The sequence below is a fragment of the Nomascus leucogenys genome, chromosome 19, assembly GCF_006542625.1.
Source record: "Nomascus leucogenys isolate Asia chromosome 19, Asia_NLE_v1, whole genome shotgun sequence".
Classification (NCBI taxonomy): Eukaryota; Metazoa; Chordata; class Mammalia; order Primates; family Hylobatidae; genus Nomascus; species Nomascus leucogenys.
In genome coordinates, this window is record NC_044399.1 from 10324607 (window position 1) to 10345980 (window position 21374).

Genomic DNA, 21374 nt, shown 5'->3' on the forward strand with positions numbered 1-21374 from the left:
CTCTAAGAGTGTGATGCCTGTAATCCCAGCTACTTGGGAGGCTGAAGTAGGAGGATTGCCTGAGCCTAGGAATTTGAGTCCAGGCTGGACAACATAGCAAGACTCTGTCTCTTAAAAAAAAAAAGAAAAAAAGAATAGTGTAGCTGAAATAACATTTAGTCTTGGGAGGGTGGAACCTGAATTCTATCTTTAGTTGCCTCAGTGGCTCACAGCAGACACCCACAATTTACTTATCTACAAAACAGAATTTGTGGTATCCATTTATTATTGACAGTTTAGGAGACTACGACTCTCAAATTACAGTCTCCTTTTCTATAGTGGTATGTTAGACCCTTCTCCTACAGTAAAGGGAAGAGAGATTAGAGCAAGAAAATACATGTAGATCTTTATTAAATACAAGTGACTGTAATGAGAAAGACAACGGGAGCACAGAACACTATTTTCTATCATTGCTAATGCAGTGTAGACCTAAGCAAGCGTTAAGTGATAAGACAAACCTGTGTGACACACATTTCATCTTCAGAATGACTCGGAGGGTGTACGAATCACTGTGTACCATTTATAGATAATTCAGGTACAATGAGGTTGAGAACCTTGCAGGTAGAGCAGGTTCTCAAGCTTGTTAAAGAACAGTAGGTTCTTGTCTACCAGGGGAATGAAGTAGCTAGGAAAAGTCCTTACCTTGGTAATCTTCTGGTCTGTTTTTGTTGGATCCAAAAATCTTAATGGTAGGAAATCCCTGAACACCATACTGACCTCCAAGGGAATGATGCTTATCTGCATCAACTGCACCAACTTTGACAACATCCTGTGGAAATGTAAAAGAAATAACAATTTTTCCTTCTGCTAGAGCAGACTCCACAAGAACTCATTATCTGCTTACTCAGAAAAAGGTAATAAAGCACAGGGTGCAGTTTGCAATCAGTCAATAAGGACTTTAGCCTTGAACACCAGAAGAAAATCTAAATGGAATGATGGGGGAAATCAAAGTTAGCCCATGGAGGCAACTCTGCAGCTCACAGAATTGGCAGGGCTGAGAGTAACTGTCATTTATCTGGGAACGAGAATAAACAAAAACAGGCAATGTAAACATTTAAATGTGTATTATCCCCTTGTTCTCAGTATGATTTTGACAACAGAACCAGTATTTTCAACTTTGATATGCAAACTAGCTTCCCATTGAACATTAAACCATCTGCATACTTATTACTTAAACATACACAGGTGAATATGGACATCTTAGAAACTTACTGTAAAAAAAAGTTTTGCAAGCCTTTTGCATTCCTAAGAAACTTACTTTTAATGCAGTTGCTGCTTTCTTCCATTCTGGTGTTAATCTTTGACAGTGACCACACCTTTTGGGGGAAGACAACACAAAGCAACCGTTAAAGCCTTTGATTCTCAATTCAAAAAATTCAAAAATTCAATTAAAAAACCCCATCAATGGTCTATTGAATGAGATGCCTGCAAAGAGGACAAGCACAAATAAAACAAGATCAAGGCCGGGCACGTGGCTCACGCCTGTCATCTCCAGCACTTTGGGAGGCCGAGGAGGGAGGACCACTTGAGGTCAGGAGTTTGAGACCAGCCTGGCTAACATAGTGAAACCCCGTCTCTAATAAAAATACAAAAATTAGCCAGGCGTGGTGGCACATGCTTGTAATCCTAGCTCTTGGGGAGGCTGAGGCACAAGAATCACGTGAACCCAGGAGGCAGAGGTTGCATGAGCTGAGATCATGCCGCTACACTCCAGCCTGGGCAACAGAGTGAGATTCTGTCTCAAAAAAATAAAATAAAAATAAAATAAGTAAAATAGGATCAGCAACCTGGATGAGCTCACCATTTTATTACTTACAACAATCACTTTTCATATCATCCTAATAAAAAAGCTTCCAGCTCACACCTGACTTTGGGAGGCTGAGGCAGGCAGATCACTTGAACTCAGGTGTTAAGACCAGCCTGGCCAACATGGTGACACCCTGTCTCTACTCAAAATACAAAAATTAGCTGGGCATGGTGGCACATGCCTGTAATCTTAGCTATTGGGGAGGCTGAGGGAGAGGAATCACTTGAACTCGGGAAACGGAGGTTGCAGTGAGCTGAGATCGTGCCACTGCACTCCTGTGTTGCTGGGCAACACAGCAAGACTCTGTCCCCCCAAAAAAGCTTCCGAATTACTGCTCAATTAAATCACATTTAAACTCTATAATTTATAACTCTACACCTCAACAAGCCTTTTAGAATCTATCTGGTCCAATGTGCTTCACTGTGTGGAGCCGAAAGCCTAGGCAAAATGCAGATTCTTGGGGTCCACAAACCCAAACTTCCTAGTGGAGGAAGTGCATTTTATTAGGTTCGCTAGTGATTCTTAAACCTACTGAGGTTTGACAGTCTCTAGTCCAACTTTCTAATTTTATAGATGAGGTATCTGGCCTAGATCAACTATGCCTATATCTCAATACTCTCTGGGTCCCGCAAATTGCTTCTGGACTTAGAAACACATACACAAACCCACGTTAGTGAGCCTAACAAGCCGAAATGCAAGACGTGACACCACAAGATGGTGATGTGAGTGAGTGACTGAAGTGGGGGGAGGCAGGGAAAGTGAAAGAGAGTCGGGAGAGGACAGATGAGAACACAAGGAAAAACAACCTTAACCTTGTAGGTACTATTATTGTGAAATACAACACAGAAAAGTGCTTCTAAAAAATTACATGTGTGTAAACCTGTTAGCCCTTACCACTCACTGAAGTTGTAGGTAGCTATACTGTTTATTTTTATTGCTGTGTAACATTCACTGTATGCAGGTACCATAGTTTATCCATCTAAGGACCAAATGCACAAATGCTAGGTGCCAGCACCATGATGAAAACACTTTATAGATGATTTCATTTAATCAGCATGAAGCTGAGGGCAGGTCCTCTTGTTATTTCATTTTACAGATGATGGAATTGATGTTGAGAAGAAATTTACCCAATATCACAGCCATCCAGTGCCAGAGCTGCCTGACAAGTTTTTGATTCCAAATACTACAATCATACAGGGAAAAGTTGTAATCATTATGTAATTGAGTACTGGGGCCTAAACTCAATCCCAATATCTGAAGTTAGGATCTTTCAGGGGAATGTCCTGAAATGCTACTTCTACGTATTTACATACAGTATGTTTTGTTGTTTAGGTGAGATACTCAAAAATTCAGAAGTCAGATTTTTACAGGGTTTTGTGCCTCTTTGTTTATCTAAGAAAAGAGGACTAAATGCAGAGACTGTCAGAGTTCATCCTCTCTTCTGTTTGATCTGCACATACATCACAATGCCACATACATAGAAATATGACATACAGTCTACCCAGGGGTTCTGTACCTGGGGTCCAGACTCCCAAAGGACTGGTGGATAAAAATTTAGGGAATCCCTTTTAGGAAAAGAAAAGAAAAAAAAAAAAAGAATAAATCTGAAGCCAAGGTGGCCTTTTAGGAAAAATTTAGGGGAGGGAGTCTATGAATTTGGATGAAAAAAAAGTCTTTATTTTCACTAATCTGTAATCGAAATTTAGCATTTCTTTACGAATGTAAACTACACTCCGTAGTCAAATATTGTGACTTTGTCATGAATAAAAATCACAGCTGTTTTCATGATCACCACTATAGTTGTTGCAGGTATCTTCAAACATCATTTATGCCCATCACTATTCAGAATTATTGCAGCTGTCAAACCTGCTGCTGGATCTTGGCACCGGTTTAGCATCCCTATTCTAAAAACCCACAACCTGAAATGTTCCAAAATCCAAAACTTTCTGAGCGCCAACATGACACTCACAGGAAACGGTCACTGGAGCATTTCAGATTTTATATTCTCAAATTAGGGATGCTCTACAGCTAAGTATTATGCAAATCTTCCAAAATCTGAAAAAATCCGAAATGAGAAACACTTCTGGTCCCAAGCATTTCGGATAAGAGATGTTCAACCTGTACTTACTGTTCTTGTAAAGTACTACATTAGCATCAAAATTTTAATATTTCAATGATCATATTTCCATACTTTAGGTTTTTCTTTTTACGATCCTATAAGCTTTATTTAAACATGTAAAGGTTTTTTTTTTTTTTAAAGGAGAGCTTTTTTTTTTCTTTTTTGAGACGGGCTTTCACTGTTGCCCAGGCTGGAGTGCAGTGGCACAATCACAGCTCATTGCAGCCTCTACCTCCCAGACTCAGGTGATCTTCCCACTTCAGCCTCCTAAGTAGCTGGGACCACAAGTGCACGGCACCATGTCTGGGTAATTTGTTTCTTTTCTTTTTATTTTTGTAGCGATAGGGTCTTGCCACATTGCCCAGGCTGGCCTCGAACTCTGGTGCTCAAGCAATCTATCCACCTTGGGCTCCCAAAGTACTGAAATTATAATCGTGAGCCATCATGCCTGACCGTAAAAGTTTTACTATAAGAATCCAAGGCCTTCACCAAGGTGCCAAAGGAATCCAAGCACAAAAGGAAGTTAAAAAGCACCTGTCTGACCTGGTGCAGTGGCTCACAGCTGTAATCGCAGCACTTTGGGAGGCCGAGACAGGCGAATTGCTTGAACCCTGGAGTTAAGAGACCAGCTTGGACAACATGGTGAAATTCCGTCTCTATAAAAAATACAAAAATTAGCCGGGCGTGGTGGTACATGCCCGTAGCACCAGCGCTGGGGAGGCTGAGGTGGGAGGATTACCTGAGCCTGAGAAATCAAGGCTGTAGTGAACCATGATCATGCCGCTGCACTCTAGCCTGGGAGAAAGTGAGACCCTGTCTCTCAAAAAAAGCGCTTGCTCTAATCAGACATTCTCTCACCCAAACACCACAAAGTAAAACTCTGCCAGTATAATAATTACTAACTAGTGGATCTAGATCCTGCCTTCTCAATTATGCCGTCCTGTAGAGTTTTCTCTTGTATGGTCGCTCTCAGAAACAAGGTAAATTACCCGTGCCACATATGATAAGCTTGTAAAAACCACATACAGAGATATTTAACAATACAACAGTTTGTACAATTACTATTTATATATTTGCTAGTATAATTGAACTAATCCATACAGAATTAGCATTTGGACTGAACACATAAATACCAGAGCCTTTAAAAATAGTAAAGGCATTAGGTGGACAGGACACACAATGTGGCAGCATCGACTTTGAAAACACAGCGTTTTTACCTCTATTTGCTACACTGAGCATGAAGTAAAATGATCCATGAGGACTGGTGGTTAGTTTCTAAAACTCAGTTTCAAAGAAAAAAGTTCAAGTGAGAAAGGAAAAACTTTCATCAGGCATACCCTAAAATGTTCCCATCAGGTTCTAATATCCCTCACTTAAGCTTACAAAGCCTTGTTCACGTGTCAAAGGACTCCTTGGAATTTCAGATCACCACACAGTTCTTCACAGACACACAGCTGGCTAGGGTTTGGTTCTTCTCAGGATACTCGTGGCCTGCTGGTTTACAGCAGAGACAGCCTCACACACATCTTGCAGTTTCCACTCTTCTATTTGGTGTTTTTTTGCATTAAATGCTTTAATCACACAAATAACTAGTGCAGTGCTGTACTTTCGACTGTATATAATTTTGTGCTGTTAGTTTCAATGGTGATTACATTTTTACCCCACAAGGGTTTTTCCAGTATTGAATGTAAGGTAAGAAAAGATTTTTTTAATTAAACCAGATTTTCTAACTACATTTTTTCAGGAAATAATTCTCTTCAAGAAACAGAATGAAGTTAATCACTGGCCCCTCCATTTTCTTTGCTCAAGATTCCTTCCTCATAAAATTAGTTTTCCTTCCACATGCATCACCTCATCAAAAGATAGATCTTCCTTAACAATAGACTAGATACTCTGCATTTCCCATTTCCCTCTTCTCTACTTCTTTTAAACAAACACTAAGCTAAACTAGATGACTTAATAAAATCAGATTTTTATACAGCATTTTCTCCAATTTCAGAAAGTACTATAAATAATCTATAACTATTTTATAATACTTACCATGGAGCATAGAATTCTACAAGCCACACGCTATCACTCTGAATAACTTCTCGGTTGAAATTTGATGGAGTTAATTCGATCACATCGTCACTAGAGGAATACAGACCATTCACTGCCAGAAAGAAGGCACAGCTCACCAGACCTGAAGTAACAACAAAAGTGCACCATTAACAGCACTGTTCATGCTTTGACTGGAAACCCTGGGGAACCAGACTCCTCTTCAACTGACCAGGACCCTTCACACAGGAGGACAGCCCAGCTCTGGCTCCTCTGCCCTCCCTGCTGCAGTCGGAGCCCCTGGAATTTCACTCCCATTGCTGCAACTCTGAGCAAGAAAGGAACGGACAGTCCCCACTCCCACTCCTTGGGCTGCACTGGAAAAAGGCTGAAGCATTATTCTTAGTGGCTTTCATGTATCAACGTCTTTGTTCTTTACTACCACTCCATGAGGCAGTACTACTATCATTTTTTGGGCACGGACACTGACTAATTGGGAGGTCACCTCTGCCTGCGTAACCTTGGGCAATCACACAGCCATCACTCCTCATGTTATTCAGTTGCAATTACTAGCACATCATCTTTATTAAACTATCTTTTTGAAGGGAAAAATAATTATTGTCTCTTCCACTAGATTGTGACTCTTTCAAGGGCAATGGTAATTTATTTATTATTTTTTGAGACGGAGTTTCGCTCTTGTTGCCCAGGCTGGACTGCAATGACACGATCTCGGCTCACCGCAACCTCCGCCTCCCAGGTTCAAGCGATTCTCCTGCCTCAGCCTCCCAAGTAGCTGGGATTACAGGCACGTGCCATCACGCCCAGCTAATTTTGTATCTTTAGTAGAGACAGGGTTTCTCCATGTTGGTCAGGCTGGTCTCAAACTCCTGACCTCAGGTGATCTGCCTGCCTTGGCCTCCCAAAGTGTTGGGATTACAGGCGTGAGCCACGGCGCCTGGCCAATGTTTATTTTTATAAATAGTTTTATTTAACTTAATACTATCCATAACACATTATCAGAAACATTTTTCATGTGAACCACCTTATAAAGAAAGGATACAGTGTCAACTGTATTGCTGACCATACAGTTCTGCCACATTGTGGAGCAAGAGCATTTTCATTAGCAACTCTGGAAACTTAAATGCAATTTACAACAATAATATAGGAAAACAAATTCTGAACTGACTTACTAGTATCTTAAGAACCCAAAAGTTCTCTGAAATGGCATTACTATCAAAATTTCACCTTTTAAATTTACATATACAGTCACATCTACATGGTCAAGGAGAGAGCACATATGAGGGTGGTCCTGTGGATTATAATAGAGCTGAGAAAAATCCTATCACTTTGTGATGCCTTGATAACTGTGACTGTGCATACCTAGGCTAATGTGTGTTTGTGTCCTAGTTTTTGTGTGTTTTTTTTTTTTTTTTTTTTTGAGATGGAGTCTCGCTCTGTCACCCAGGCTGGAGTGCACTGGCGCTATCTCAGCTCACTGCAAGCTCCGCCACCCAGGTTCACGCCATTCTCCTGCCTCAGCCTCCCAAGTAGCCGGGACTACAGGCGCCTGCCACCACGCCTGGCTAATTTTTTGTATTTTTAGTAGAGGTGGGGTTTCACTGTGTTAGCCAGGATGGTCTTGATCTCCTGACCTCGTGATCCGCCCGCCTCGGCCTCCCAAAGTGCTGGGATTACAGGTGTGAGCCACCGCGCCCGTCCCTGTGTCCTAGTTTTGGACAAAAAAGTTTAAAAAAGTAAAACAGCTTCTTCTTCGAGAAAACACCAAATGGCGGATGACGCCGGTGCAGCAGGGGGCCCTGGAGGCCCTGGGATGGGGAACCGCAGTGGCTTCCGCAGTGGCATCTGGGGCTGGGGTCACGGGCGTGGACGGGGCCGGGGCTGAGCCCGCAGAGCTCGCGGAGGCAAGGCCGAGGATAAGGAGGAATCAGAGATCATTGACTTTTTCCTGGGGGCCTCTCTCAAGGATGAGGTTTTGAAGATTATGCCAGTGCAGAAGCAAACCCGTGCCGGCCAGCGCACTAGGTTCAAGGCGTTTGTTGCTATCGGGGACTACAATGGCCACGTCGGTCTGGGTGTTAAGTGCTCCAAGGAGGTGGCCACCGCCATCTGTGGGGCCATCATCCTGGCCAAGCTCTCCATTGTACCTGTGGGCAGAGGCTACTGGGGGAACAAGATCGGCAAGGCCCACACCGTCCCTTGCAAGGTGACAGGCCGCTGCGGCTCTGTGCTGGTGCGCCTCATCCCTGCACCTAGGGGCACTGGCATCATCTCCGCACCTGTGCCCAAGAAGCTGCTCATGATGGCTGGTATCGATGACTGCTACACCTCAGCCCGGGGCTGCACTGCCACCCTGGGCAACTTTGCCAAGGCCACCTTTGATGCCATTTCTAAGACCTACAGCTACCTGACCCCCGACCTCTGGAAGGAGACTGTATTTACCAAGTCTCCCCATCAGGAATTCACTGACCACCTCGTCAAGACCCACACCAGAGTCTCCATGCAGCGGACCCAGGCTCCAGCTGTGGCTACAACATAGGGTTTTTATACAAGAAAAATAAAGTGAATTAAGCCTGAAAAAAAATAAAATAAAATAAATAAAAAATAAAAAAGTAAAACAAACTTTAAAAACAGAAAAAAACCTTACAGAATACGGATATAAAAGAAAATACTGGCCAGGCGCTATGGGTCATGCTTTAATCCCAGCACTTTGGGAGGCCAGGGCAGGCAGATCAGGAATTCAAGACCAGCCTGGGCAACATAGTGAGACCCCCTCTCTAAAAAAAGTACAAAAATTAGCCAGGCATGGTCTTGCATGCCCATAGTCCTAGCTACTCGAGAGGCTGAGGTGGGAGGATCACTGAGCCCAGGGAGGTCAAGGCTACAGGTGCAGTGGGCTGTGATGTGCCACTCACTCCAGCCTGACAGAGCAAGACCCTGTCTCAAAAAAAAAGAAAAGAAAATATTTTTGTACTGCTGTTTTGTACAATGTGTTTTAAGGTAAGTGTTTTTACAAGAGCCAAAAAGTTAAAAAAAAATTAAGTTTAGAAAGTAAAATGTTGACCAGACACCATGGCTCACACCTATAATCCCAACACTTTGGAGGCCAAGGTGGGAGGACTGCTTAAGGCCACCAGTTCAAAACCAGGCTGGCCAACACAGAAGAGCAAAACCACATCTCCTAAAAAAAAAAAAAAAAAAGAAAAATGTTACAGTAAATTAAGGTTAATCTATTATCCAAGAAATAAAATTTTTAGAGCAACCGCATCATGCAAGCTGCATTCATGGTAAATGTCCTATACAGGTGTACCATTTTTAATCTTTTATATCATTTTTACTGCACCTTTTCTATGTTTAGATACACAAATGCTTACCATTGTTACAACTGCATACAATATTCAGTACAGTAACATGCCAAACAGATTTATAACCTAGGAGAAATAAGCTATACCACCCAGCCTAGGTTTTTAGTAAGTTATGCCATCTAGGTTTGTATTAAGTACACGCTGATGTTTTTCACAATGAAGAAATCGTCTGACATGACAATAGAAATTAAAGAAATTCTATTCCTGTCTTTTCAGCATCTCTGAAGTTGTAATTCAGATCTTTAATGTTAAAGCAACACATGACTATATACAAAAGTTTGCTACCTACCTCTAGAACAAGCTAAATAATGGAATATCCTCAGACTGTTCTTGACTTCAACAGGAATGTTTTCCTATTTGCATCATGCTGGCTTTTGGATTGAAATAAATACACTTTTTAATTTTTTTGGAGAGAGGGTCTTGCTCTGTCACCCAGACTGGAGTGCAATGGTGCAAACACAGCCCCCTGCAGCAGCCCTGACCTCCTGGGCTCAAGTGATCCTCCCACCTGAGCACCCCCAGTAGCTGGGACTACGGGTGTATCCCTGGCTTTTAAGTTTTCTGTAGAGACAGGGTCTCCCTATGTTGCCCAGGCTGGTCTCAAGTGATCCTCCTGCCTCTGCCTCCCAAAGTGCTGAGATTACAGGTATGAGCGACCACGTCAGGCCAAAATATACTTACAATGTTAACGAAATTTCTATCTATTCCTGTCTTTTCAGCATCTCTGAAGTTGCTCATATCACCTCTTCCTTTTAATTTGCTGATATAGCAAATTGTAAGTGAGACTGGCCTGTGTTCTCAAGTAGTGTGTGTACATGCCATCTTAGTTACATTTTCATATGCTTGCTTCATAATTAGAATTTGGAAGATTTCAAATGGACCTTTTTGTAATAACTAAATGGTACATTTCTTCTGGAAGGAGTGTACACCATTGTTCATTGTTTTACTGCTAAATCCTCCATCATACAACACGTTCAATTTTTCTAATCACTTTCAAATATGTTAGATCACTTAATTTTTGACAGCATAACTAACTAGAAAGTAGGAATTATCCCCATTTTGTAAATAAAGGTCTAGATCAAATGGCCCATCTATGGTCATACATATAAGGGTCAGGGCAGCCTCCATTTCCAAGCTTTTCCTATTACACCATGCTGTCTTTTTAGTGCTCAAGATAAAGTGGTTCTGTACGCTATAGGTATGAATGAACAATTATGGTATTCAAGATTTACACTGCATTTGAATCACAGATATGGCCAATATTGTAAAAACTTATAAAACTGTGAACTTTACTGACAGTGAAGCCACTAAAGGGTTACCATGCAGAGGAAAGAATAGATTTGTGCTTTCTAGAAGGACTCTTCCAGTTGCCATGTGGAAGGTGGATTGGGAGAATTATCCAGAGTGGTGTCACATACACCAAGATACATGTGGAAGGGGCCACACTAACAAATGCTACTGGGAGATAAAGTAGCAAAGACTAAAAACCATCTATTGATTGGATTTAGTGACAAAGTCACTGGGAGCCCTGGCAGTTGTGGTGGAGTGAAAATAAGAGGCATGCAGTCTGCAGAAGGCTGGAGAGAATACAGGTAACTCTTTAAGCAGGTTTCATTATAGAGACCAGAGGCAGGCAAATGTAGAAAACAACGAAGGTTTCTCTTTGGGAGTGATCTAGGAGAGGAAGACATATGCAGTGGGAGAGGCCAAAGATAAAATACAGGGAATATCTGAATAAAATGCCCCGAGTCAGAGGAGGAGCGGGAACCCATTCAGTGATGGAGTAGCCTTTGACAGGATGGTCTCCTTTTCCATTTCAAGAGGTGGGAAAGGATGCCTGTGAACGGAGGCCAGGCTAACCAAAGTGGGGCTGCTTCCTAAATAACAGTGTTACCCAGCATGATAGCCACTAGCTACATGTGGCTACCCCAAACTAAGATGTGCTGGTAAAAAGCACACTGAATTCTGCAGACTTAATGGAGGGAAAAATGTAATCTCATTATTATTTTTATTTTATTTTTTTTGAGACGGCGTCTCACTCAGCTGCCCAGGCTGGAGTGCAGTGGTGCAATCTCGGCTCACTGCAAACACTGTCTCCTGCGTTCAGGCGATTCTCCCGTCTCAGGATTACAGGCACCAGCCATCATGCCCAGCTAATTTTTGTATTTTAGTAGAGATGGGGTTTCACCATGTTGGCCAGGCTGGTCTTGAACTCCTGACCTCAGGTGATCCGCCCACCTCTGCCTCCCAAAGTGCGAGGATTACAGGCATGAGCCACCGTGCCCGGCCTCATTATTATTTTTCATTTTGAAAACACATGTTGAAATGATCTTATACTGAGTATATTAATTTCACCTGTTTCTTTTGGCCATTTTAAATGTAGCTACTAGAAAATTTAAAAATTACATACATGTTTGCATTATATTTCTATTGGATGGCGCTGCTCATTAATCTTTTCACTGCTGCAGAAAAGGTGAAGTAGAGTTTGACATGTTTAACAAGCAAGTAAATCAAGAACACAAGCACTGACAGTCCTAACTCCGAATAAGCTTGAAAGTAAGACTAAGGCTGGGTGTGGTGGCTCAGGCCTGTAATCCCAGAACTTTGGGAGGATGAGGCAGGTGGATAACCTGAGCCCAGGACTTTGAGACCAGTCTGGGCAACATGGCAAAACTCTATCTCTTGTAGAGAAAAAATATAAAATACAAAAATGCAAAAATTAGCTCGGTGTGGTAGGGTACATCTGTAGTCGCAGCTACTCCAGAGGCTGATGTGGGAGGATTGCTTGAACCTGGGAGGCAGAGCGAGACCCGGTCTCAAAAAAAAAAAACAAAAAAAAACAAAACCCAAAAATAGGATAATCTTCTACAGAGATGTACTACTTTTAAAGAGCTTTATCTTTTTTGTAAAATTGATATGAATTTGGTACTTGCTCAATACACTGAGCCTATTGTGAAATTTTCAAAAATGGAAAAGCAAAAGAGTAAGTTACAGATATTTTCTACTTAAGAATTTTAAAATTACTCCAATGTAACCATTTTTAATGGCTGAACCATTTAGTCAATCCACTACTGACTGAATTTTGATTGTTTCCAATTTTTCACTAACAGCCCAGCACTGAAAATTCTTGTATTTTCCTCCTCCCCTCAAACTAGTATGACTGTTTCCTCAAGAGAAATTCTTACAAGAGAGATCTGGGAGTATGGCTAACATTCTGAGATATCTGTCACACTACGCTCCAGAAACTGGGGTCTTTATTTCTGGCGAGACAAAACAGTAACACTTGCGTGACTCTGTACCAGGCATTTTTCTAAACATTTTGCATATATTAAGTCATTTAAAAACCCTATATGGTATGTGTCATGGTGTCCATTATTTCACAGACCAGGAAACTTTAACACAGAAAGGATAACTTACCTAAGATCATATAATTAGATAGACCCAAATTTCTAACCAAAGGGCTGGAGAATGCAGGGGTATAATCCACAGAGCATCATTAGGTAGACTGTGGCAGAATTAGGTACTTTCACTTCTCTTTGCCAATCAAGGACAGCAATAACGTCAGTCCTCTCCTCTTCATGCTGTTACAAGCAGGCTGCAGTCACCAGAACAGACCAGGGTTTTTCACCTTAGGAATGTGCTTCCCTTTCCATACAAAGACGCTTTACTGACAGTATTAAGATAGACTTGGGTTATTCTTTTTTCTAGTAATGGTGACGGACCTTTGTTTGTCTTTAAATTTTGCCTAGTTCTCACAAGAGCCTCCTCTGCTTGTACATGGCTACCCAATGAAAATGCTGTGTTGATTAAGGTTTCAGACTAAAATTCCTAAAAAGGCAATGTGACCTAGCAGGGTTACGAAGAAACCTAACATATTACTGAGAAAGAACAGACAAAAGATGTGGACATTCTGAATGCATAAAAGTAGCCAACAACTACCTCCAACCCCCAAGAACACAAAAAACCCTGAGCTCACTTAAGATGACAAAGTAGGTCAATGCTGACCAATGATGTTCTGTTTCTAAAATTCACATCACCATTCCACTCAGTGATAATGAACACCAATGGGAAATTGGACCATCCGAGTGAATGTCTAGAATCTCTGTGAGCAGATGGCTCTGCCATCTGTGGTTTTCCATTCCTCCATGGCAGTTAAGGATGTTATAAATTCACATCAGTAACATCTCTGTCCCACATCTGCTAGGAGGAGTCTACGGTCCCAGAGCAGTCATCTAGAAACCAAGAGGTTTCCCAAAAAGGCTGCCATTTATTAAAATGAGTTAATTAATAGACTCACGGACTCTTTCAGGGTCTAGTCTGAATTCACCCACAGGAAACTAAACAGACTAAACTCTTTTCCCCTCATCTACTCTCTCCACAGTAATATGGCAAATATTTACATCTCTTTAAACATGTACTAGCTGGGCGAGGTGACTGACACCTGTAATCCCAGGATTTTGGGAGGTTGAAGAGGGAGGATCACTTGAGGCCAGGAGTTTAAGACCAGCCTGGGCAATACAATGAGACCCTGACTCTACAAAAAATTTGAAAATTAGCCAGGTGTGGTGGCATGTGCCTGCATCCCTTGAGACCAGGAGTTCCACACTGCAGTGAACTATGATCGAAACCCTGCACTCCAGCCTAAGAGACAGAGCAAGACCGTGTCTCAAAAAACAAAAAGACATGTCCTAACTCATTAATCCTCAGGACAACCCTAAGGGAGTACTATTATCAGTCCCTAAACTGGTAAGCACTGTTGAAAAGGCACTGGCAAAGAGTGGTTAAGTAACTTGCTCCGAGTCACAAAGCCAGTAAATAGGGGGCAGGTGGTCTGAGGCCAGAGCCGAGGTTAAGGACTCTCAGAGCCAAGGCTGTGACCAAGTCGAGCCCGGCAAGGATAGGCCCCTCGGCCTCGCCCACTAAGAAGCAGACATTTACAGAATTCCTAAGACGCCGGGTTCCATTTCGTTTTTAAGGAGTCCGATCACATGTGAAGCGCCCCTGCGTCTTAAGCCCAGCTTTTGGAAGGCACTGTCCCTTTCTAAGGCAACTATGGGTCCTTATTTCAGGACTGAGATTTAACATTTCAGTTTTTTGTTTCTGAGACAGAGTTTCACTCTTGTTGCCCAGGCTGGAGTGGCGCGATCTCGGCTCACTGCAACCTCCGCCTCCTGGGTTCAGGAGATTCTTCTGCCTCAGCCTCCTGAGTAGCTGGGATCACAGGCGCGAACCACCACGCCCGGCTAATTTTGTATTTTTAGTAGAGACGGGGTTTCGCCATGTTGGTCAGGCTGGTCTCGAACTCCTGACCTCAGATGATCCACCCACTTCGGCCTTCCAAAGTGCTGGGATTACAGGTGTGAGCCACCGCGCCCGGCTTAACATTTCAGTTTTTCAAAGTAGGAGCTACATAAAACAGGTGGCAGAAACAAGCTGCAGTGCAGGGCGCCCGCCATCCTCCGTCCCCACGCACGAGTTCGAGAGGCGCCCAGAAAAAGGTCCCCTGTGATTCGCTGGATACACTGACCCCCTCCCCGGGATCCAGCCGGGGCTGGGCTCCGCGGCTCTCCCGCCCGGCCCTGGACCCCGCGCCCGGCTCCAGCGCACCAGGCTCCCGCCCCCCGCGCACCACCCCGCGAGGCTGCGGAAGCCCCTCCCCACGGGCGCCCTAGTCTCCCGCGCACCCGCACCTCCGCCGGGGCAAGCTCGCAACTCCTCCGGACGCCGAGGCCGGCGCCTCCCGCCCGCCAGGCCCACTTCCGGCCGCCTCCAGGCCGCGGCCCGCCGGGGAACGGCCTAGAGATTCGAAACCTTTCAGGCCGACCCCAGCTCGCCCGCCTCCCGCCGCCGGCCCGCACCTACCGAGCACCAGGCGAGCCATACCGCGCGCCAGGCTACGTGCAGTCCTCACCGCCGCCGCCGCTTCAGCCCTGCCGCGTGCCGCACGCCGCACGCCGCGCCCCCGCGCCTACGTCCCGCCCCAGGCCAGTCCGGTGGTCCGCTGGGCGGCCGCACGGGGGCGGGCCGGAAGGCGCTCGCCACGCCGTGGCTGCGGCTCATTGGTTCTGGCGGACATCGCTCACTCACATATCCAATGGGAGGCGGCCGGGTAGAGGTTACCGGTTTGGTTTTTTTCACGGGGGCGGTGGCGAGCAGCGAAAGGCGGGGCCTGCTGGGGGCGGGGCTGGCAGCCTCGGCTCGCATCCCCTCCGCTCCCCCCGGCCCTCTCGGGGTGCTTCTCGGAGGGGAGCCCAGTACTGGGCGTTTTTACCTCAGTTCCTTATTCTGCACCCCCCCACCCCGCCTCCTCCTTGCCTCTGTGCGCTCCCCACCCTCTTTATCCCGGGGGAGCGTGACTCGGCCTCAGGGCACCCACGGTCCTGGTAGCTGACCGGGAATTCCTCTTGTGCCCGACGAATATTCCGTGGACACATATTTGCTCCGCACGCGCTGTCTGCAATGTAATTCGACAAGTTTCTATTTTGTTGAATTACTTTGAAAGTTCTTCCGTCCGGGTCGCATGGCTCTGCAGAGCCTTCTCCTCCTTCTCTGGAGAACCCCAGGGACTTAAGCGGCAGCCTCCTCGCTGACAGGGTCTCCACTTTGTCCTGGGGGGCAAGAGGGCTGGCAATGCGCTCACGTGGGTGTGTGCTTTGTAAAATATGCAAAAGTGAAGGAAAAAATGTGGGGCAGGCTGGCGAGCAGTGGCATGATACAGCTCACTGCAGCCTTGAACTTCCGGGCTGCAGTGAGCCTCCCGCCTCGGCCTCCCAGAGTGCTGGGATCACAGGCATGGGCCATCACGCCCGGCAAAAGTAAAAATTTTTTTGTTTTTTTGAGATAGAGTTTTGCCCTTGTTGCCCAGGCTGGAGTGCAAAGGCGGGGTCTTGGCTTACTGCAACCTCTGCCTCCCGGGTTCAAGCGATTCTCCTGCCTCAGCCTCCCGAGAAGCTGGGATGAAAGGTGCATGTCACCACGCCCGGCTAATTTTTGTATTTTTAGTAGAGACAGGGGTTCTCCATATTGGCCAGGCTGGTCTCGAACTCCTGACCTCAGATGATCCGCCTGCTTCGGCCTCCCAAAATGCTAGGATTACAGTCGTGAGCCACCGCCCGCGACCTAAAAGTAAAATCTTTCAAGCACAAGTTAAGACCACTGTATCTTTCCGCCTTGATTCTCCCTCCTATGTTTGGAGTGGACTCGGACATTTTGTTTTTGTATTAGTTATTTCTCCATATTGTAGTGTGTAAGGCATAAATATTCTTAGGCAGGGGTCCAGGAGTGATGGGGGCCGGCTGGTGGGCTTCCTGGAGGAAGTGGCACTAGAGCTGCGTTTGGAAGGTTTTTCAGGCAAACTGAACTCAGAGGCACAGCAGTCATCTGAAGTCACGGGGGCCTCTCCTGGAAGCCACATGCCAGCATTGATTTTCCCCAGGGAGGCTGCTTGTCCCGGGACAGAAATCCTCAGCTCGGTACCCCGGGCAGCTCCTCCTGAATGTGAAGGTGCATGGGAAGCCCAACCAGTGATGGCAGGGCTGTTTGGGATTCATAGCAAAGGGCAGTGGACTGTGAGCCCGTTCCTCCAGGCCTGTCTGCTCTCCCTGAAGGGCGCCTGAGGGGCAATGAATGCTGAGTTTGTTTTTCTGACCCCTTTCCTGCACTTGACACATTTCCCCCCTTAAATTTGCTGCTGCTGCTGACTGGATTACAGCGAAATCCTTTTCCTCTCAGCCTGGAAAGTCATTCTTTTCCTCCCTGGATGGAGGAATTTAATTCTCTTACCTGAAGAGGGCCCCTTCATTTGTCTTCACGTTGAGACAGTGACTTTGTCCCCATGGGCCACAGACATCACAGCTTCCACAATGCACTCACGATCGAGTTTGTTTTCTCAGGGTTGTGAGTTGATCGCAGCCTCTCCCGGCCTGCTGTGTTTGGGCAGCAATCCTGCTTGGAACAGAACCCTCGAACTGCGGTGGCCCACACTGCCAGTGCCCTCTGTGTGCTGTGTAGTTGTCTGTCCCAGTTGGCCTCAGGGCTGATCCTCGTGGAGAAAACAGAGGCCAGATCATAACTCCCTGCTAAATATCCCAGGTCACTGGCTGCTCTGGACCGTGGGCTGAATGCGCAGCTGCAAGAGGCACACACCCCTGTGAAGCCCACTGTACATGCACAGGCTTCCGGAAATGCACAGGCTTCTGGAAATGCACAGGCTTCTGGAAATGCACAGGCTTCCGGAAATGCACCAGGGCGTGTTGCTCGTTTCTTTTTTCATTAAAACCAAATGCACATTAACAACCTAATTATACGAGAAACTGTCTCAGGCACAGTCACTGGAACCAGGGAGCACACAGCCAACAGAGAGGCACATTACACTGCGATATTCCTCGTGCTCTGACAAAGAGAAGGCCCTGGTACAGTGGAGCCCAGAGGAATAACTTCTATTTTTGTTTCTTCACTGTGGTAAAATATACATGCAATTTTCCATTTCACACATTTTTGGGGGTGAGGGGGCTTCCAGTAAAAGCCGGAAAATCTGTTAGACAAATTGTAAATAAGCTGTAACACCCCCTTTTACTTTTTTTTTTTTTTTTTTTTTGAGCCAGTCTTGCTCTGTTGCCCAGGCTGGAGTGCAGTGGTGCAATCTCAGCTTACTGCAACCTCCACCTCCTGGGCTCAAGCGATTCTCCTGCCTCAGCCTCCCGAGTAGCTGGGACTACAGGTGCACATCACCAATTCCCAGCTGATTTTATATTTTTAGTAGAGACGGGGTTTCACCATATTGGCCAGGCTGGTCTGGAACTCCTGACCTCATGTGATCCGCCTGCCTTGGCCTCCCAAGGTGCCAAGATTACAGGCATGAGCTACTGCGCCTGGTCAGCATCCATTTTTAAGTGTACAATTGAATGGTATTAAATACATTCACAATGTTGTAGAACCATCCCCACTAATCATCTCTAGACCTTTTTTGTCACCTTAAACAGAACCTCTGTACCCATTAAGCAGTAACTCCCACTTCCCTCCTGTCCCCAGACCTTGGTCACCTCTATTCAACTTTCTTTCTCTATGAATTTGGCTAATGTAGGTACTTCATATAAGAGAAATCATATTTGTCTTTTTTTTTTTTTTTTTTTTTGAGATGGAGTTTCACTCTTGTTGCCCAGGCTGGAGTGCAGTGAGTGCAATCTGGGCTCACTGCAACCTTTGCCTCCTGGGTTCAAGCGATTCTCCTGCCTCAGCCTCCCAAGTAGCTGGGATTACAGGCACCCACCACCATGCCCGGCTAATTTTTAAAATTTTTTTAGTAGAGAGGGTTTTCATCATGTTGGGCAGGCTGGTCTCGAACTCCCAGCCTCAGGGTGATCCACTCATCTCGATCTCCCAAAGTGCTGGGATTATAGGCGTGAGCCACCTTGCCCGGGCTGTATCATTTTTTTTTTTTCAAAACACCATTTTCCTCTCTTTTTCACAGGCTCCAGCCTAGAGTCAGGTGTTGGGTTAAATTATCTTGTCTCTTCAGCCTCTATTCATTTGGAACATTTTCATGCCCTTTTTATGCTTTTTTTTTTTTTTTTTGGCATTGACACTTTGGAAGCACACAATTCCACCTCCCCACTTTTAAAAATACAGCATTTTCATTTGGGTTTATCTGAAATTTTCTTGCGATTGGACTCAAGTCATGCCTTCTTGCCAGGAAGACCACATACGTGACTGGGATTTTTTTCTTTGTGCAGCCTTCCTTTTTTCCACAGTTATTTTGCTTCCGAAGATCAGAGAGTGAGCTTCTACTTCCTAGAATCAGGTTGTAGCAGAGTTGAAGAAAGTCTCAGAGGACATGAATTCAACATTCTGTTTTGTTGGGGGCGGAGGGTGGAGGCGATGGGCAAGGGAGAGATGTCATGTGACCTGCCCAAGACCCACACTGGGCATGTGCTTGGCACAGTATAGGCTTTCAAGGAATGTCCTCGTTCAACTTAGTTAATGACATATCAAAAGCCAGAACCCAAGTTCCTTGATGCCCACCTTCAAGCTCTTTCCCCTAAAACCTGCTGCCTCCTGTGAGATTTCTTTGACTACTGCAATCCTTCACCTTGGCCATTCTTTGCCGACGCACACACACACACCCGTGGCTGCTCCAGCCTGCTAGGATCAGTCTCCCTTTTTCTTCCACTCAGGAAGCTTGTATGGTTTTTCATGAGTGAAAGTGATGTTATTAAAAGGCTAACTTTGATTACTCTCTAATTTAGTTAAAAGAGTAAGTGGTTTGCAGACATGAGTACTTTATGTTATTAGCAGCAAGTCACTTGCCCCCCCCCCCAGCAGCCAATGGCGACACTGTTACAATGACACTGTTACAACACGGCAGGTAGAACTATGGCTGCAAACCCCCTCTGTCTAATTAAGGGACCCCCAGGTGCCTATTCTGAGTTCTCGTCACTCAGGTCATCTTTCTGGGTTAGAACAAAGAACTGTCCCCAAGCCCCAGAGTTGAGAGTGACTCTTATTTTAGGGCTTGTGGAAGAGACTGCAAGCAATCAAAATCAAAGTTGCAGATTCTGGAAATTCCTCCACAGTCACAGAACTGCAGCCAGGTATACACTGCCTGCTACACTTCACCACACAGCTCCCCCGCTGGGCGCCCAAGGCCTTACCAAGGGAATGGGAGTGGAGGTGATAATCCCAACTACTTAGCCAGGTCCTGTTCCTCTTCCACCAGGCGGAATTGTTGGACTTGGGGCACCCCAGCTTCTACCATGCAGACCCCCACAGGGCCCTTGGGGACACTGGAGCAGTGACAGGGAAGGAACCCAAGTCTAGAATGACCGGGAAGATCAGTGCCACCCTCCAACCTGGATGGCTCACCATGTAGCTGTTACTTTAGAGAGAAGATTCTATAGTTTCAGCCATTGTAGTTTGGAATAACTTGTCACAGCAGTTTAGCTTGACTTTGACTAATACAGGGCTTAATGTTCTCAGGGTGAAGAATCTGGGCTAATGTACCCACAGAAGGAACTGGATAGACCCGACAGGGGACATGTACCTCTTCCTAGAGGTGCTCAGGAGACACACAGTGCCCCTCTCTGGACTTTCTCATTCATTCTGAGGTTCGGATCACAGGTAGAGTCGAGTCTTATTTTCAGTGGGGATAGGCAGATGAAGCCTTTTAAAAATACTGATAAAATGCACATAACATAAAATAAAATTTACCACTTTAACTTTTTTTTTTCTTTTTTTGAGACAGGGTCTCACTCTGTCACCCAGGCTGGAGTACAGTGGTGTGATCATGGCTCACTGCAGCCTCGACCTCCTGGTGTCAAGCAATCTTACCACCTCAGCCTCCCAAGCAGCTGGACTACAGATGAAAGCCACAACACACCTGACTAATTTCTGTATTTTTTTTTGTAGAGATGCGGTTTTACTATTTTGCCCAGGCTGGTCTCAAACTCCTGGCCTCAAGTGATCCGCCCACCTCAGTCTCCCAAAGTGTTGGGATTACAGGTGTGAGCCGCTGTGCCCGGCTCACTTTAACCATTTTATTTATTTATTTATTTATTTATTTATTTAATTAATTTTGAGATGGAGTTTTGCTCTTGTTGCCCAGGCTGGAGTGCAATTGTGCTATCTCGACTCACTACAACCTTTACCTCCTGGGTTCAACTGATTCTCCTTCCTCAGCCTCTCGAGTAGCTGGGATTACAGTCTTATGCCACCACCCTTAGCAAATTTTGTATTTTTTTTTTAGTAGAGACAGGGGTTTGCCATGTTGGGCAGGCTGGTCTCGAACTCCTGACCTCAGGTGATCCACCTACCTCAGCCTTCCAAAGTGCTGAGATTACAGGCGTGAGCCACCATACCTAGCCTTTAACCATTTTTAAGTGTACAGTTCAGTGGTATTAAATGCACTCACATCGTTGTGCAACCTTTGTCTCCAGAGCTTTTTATCACCCCAAACTGAAACTCTATCCTTATTAAATGCCAACTCCTCATTCCC

General features: G+C 45.2%; 1 protein-coding gene, 1 non-coding gene and 1 pseudogene across 3 annotated transcripts in view; 1 reads left to right on the plus strand and 2 right to left on the minus strand.

Moving 5' to 3' along the window:
• PDIA6 (protein disulfide isomerase family A member 6) overlaps nucleotides 1–15416 on the minus strand; it is a 28337-nt gene extending 12921 nt beyond the window's left edge. The window contains exons 1-4 of the mRNA XM_030800520.1: nucleotides 15248–15416; nucleotides 6006–6147; nucleotides 1298–1355; nucleotides 682–808 (exon numbers count right to left, since the gene is read on the minus strand). Coding sequence (XP_030656380.1) covers nucleotides 682–808; nucleotides 1298–1355; nucleotides 6006–6147; nucleotides 15248–15266 — 346 coding nt within the window. The 5' untranslated portion in view covers nucleotides 15267–15416. The remainder of the gene's footprint in view (nucleotides 1–681; nucleotides 809–1297; nucleotides 1356–6005; nucleotides 6148–15247) is intronic.
• On the plus strand, nucleotides 7789–8604 carry LOC101176005 (annotated as a pseudogene). The gene has a single exon (XR_001113622.2). The product of XR_001113622.2 is annotated as a 40S ribosomal protein S2 pseudogene (transcript).
• A 2475-nt stretch (nucleotides 15417–17891) lies between the features above and the next one.
• Nucleotides 17892–17952, minus strand: LOC115831610. Its single transcript, XR_004027135.1, has one exon. It is a non-coding gene; the product is annotated as a U7 small nuclear RNA (small nuclear RNA).
• Nucleotides 17953–21374: the final 3422 nt, after the last annotated feature.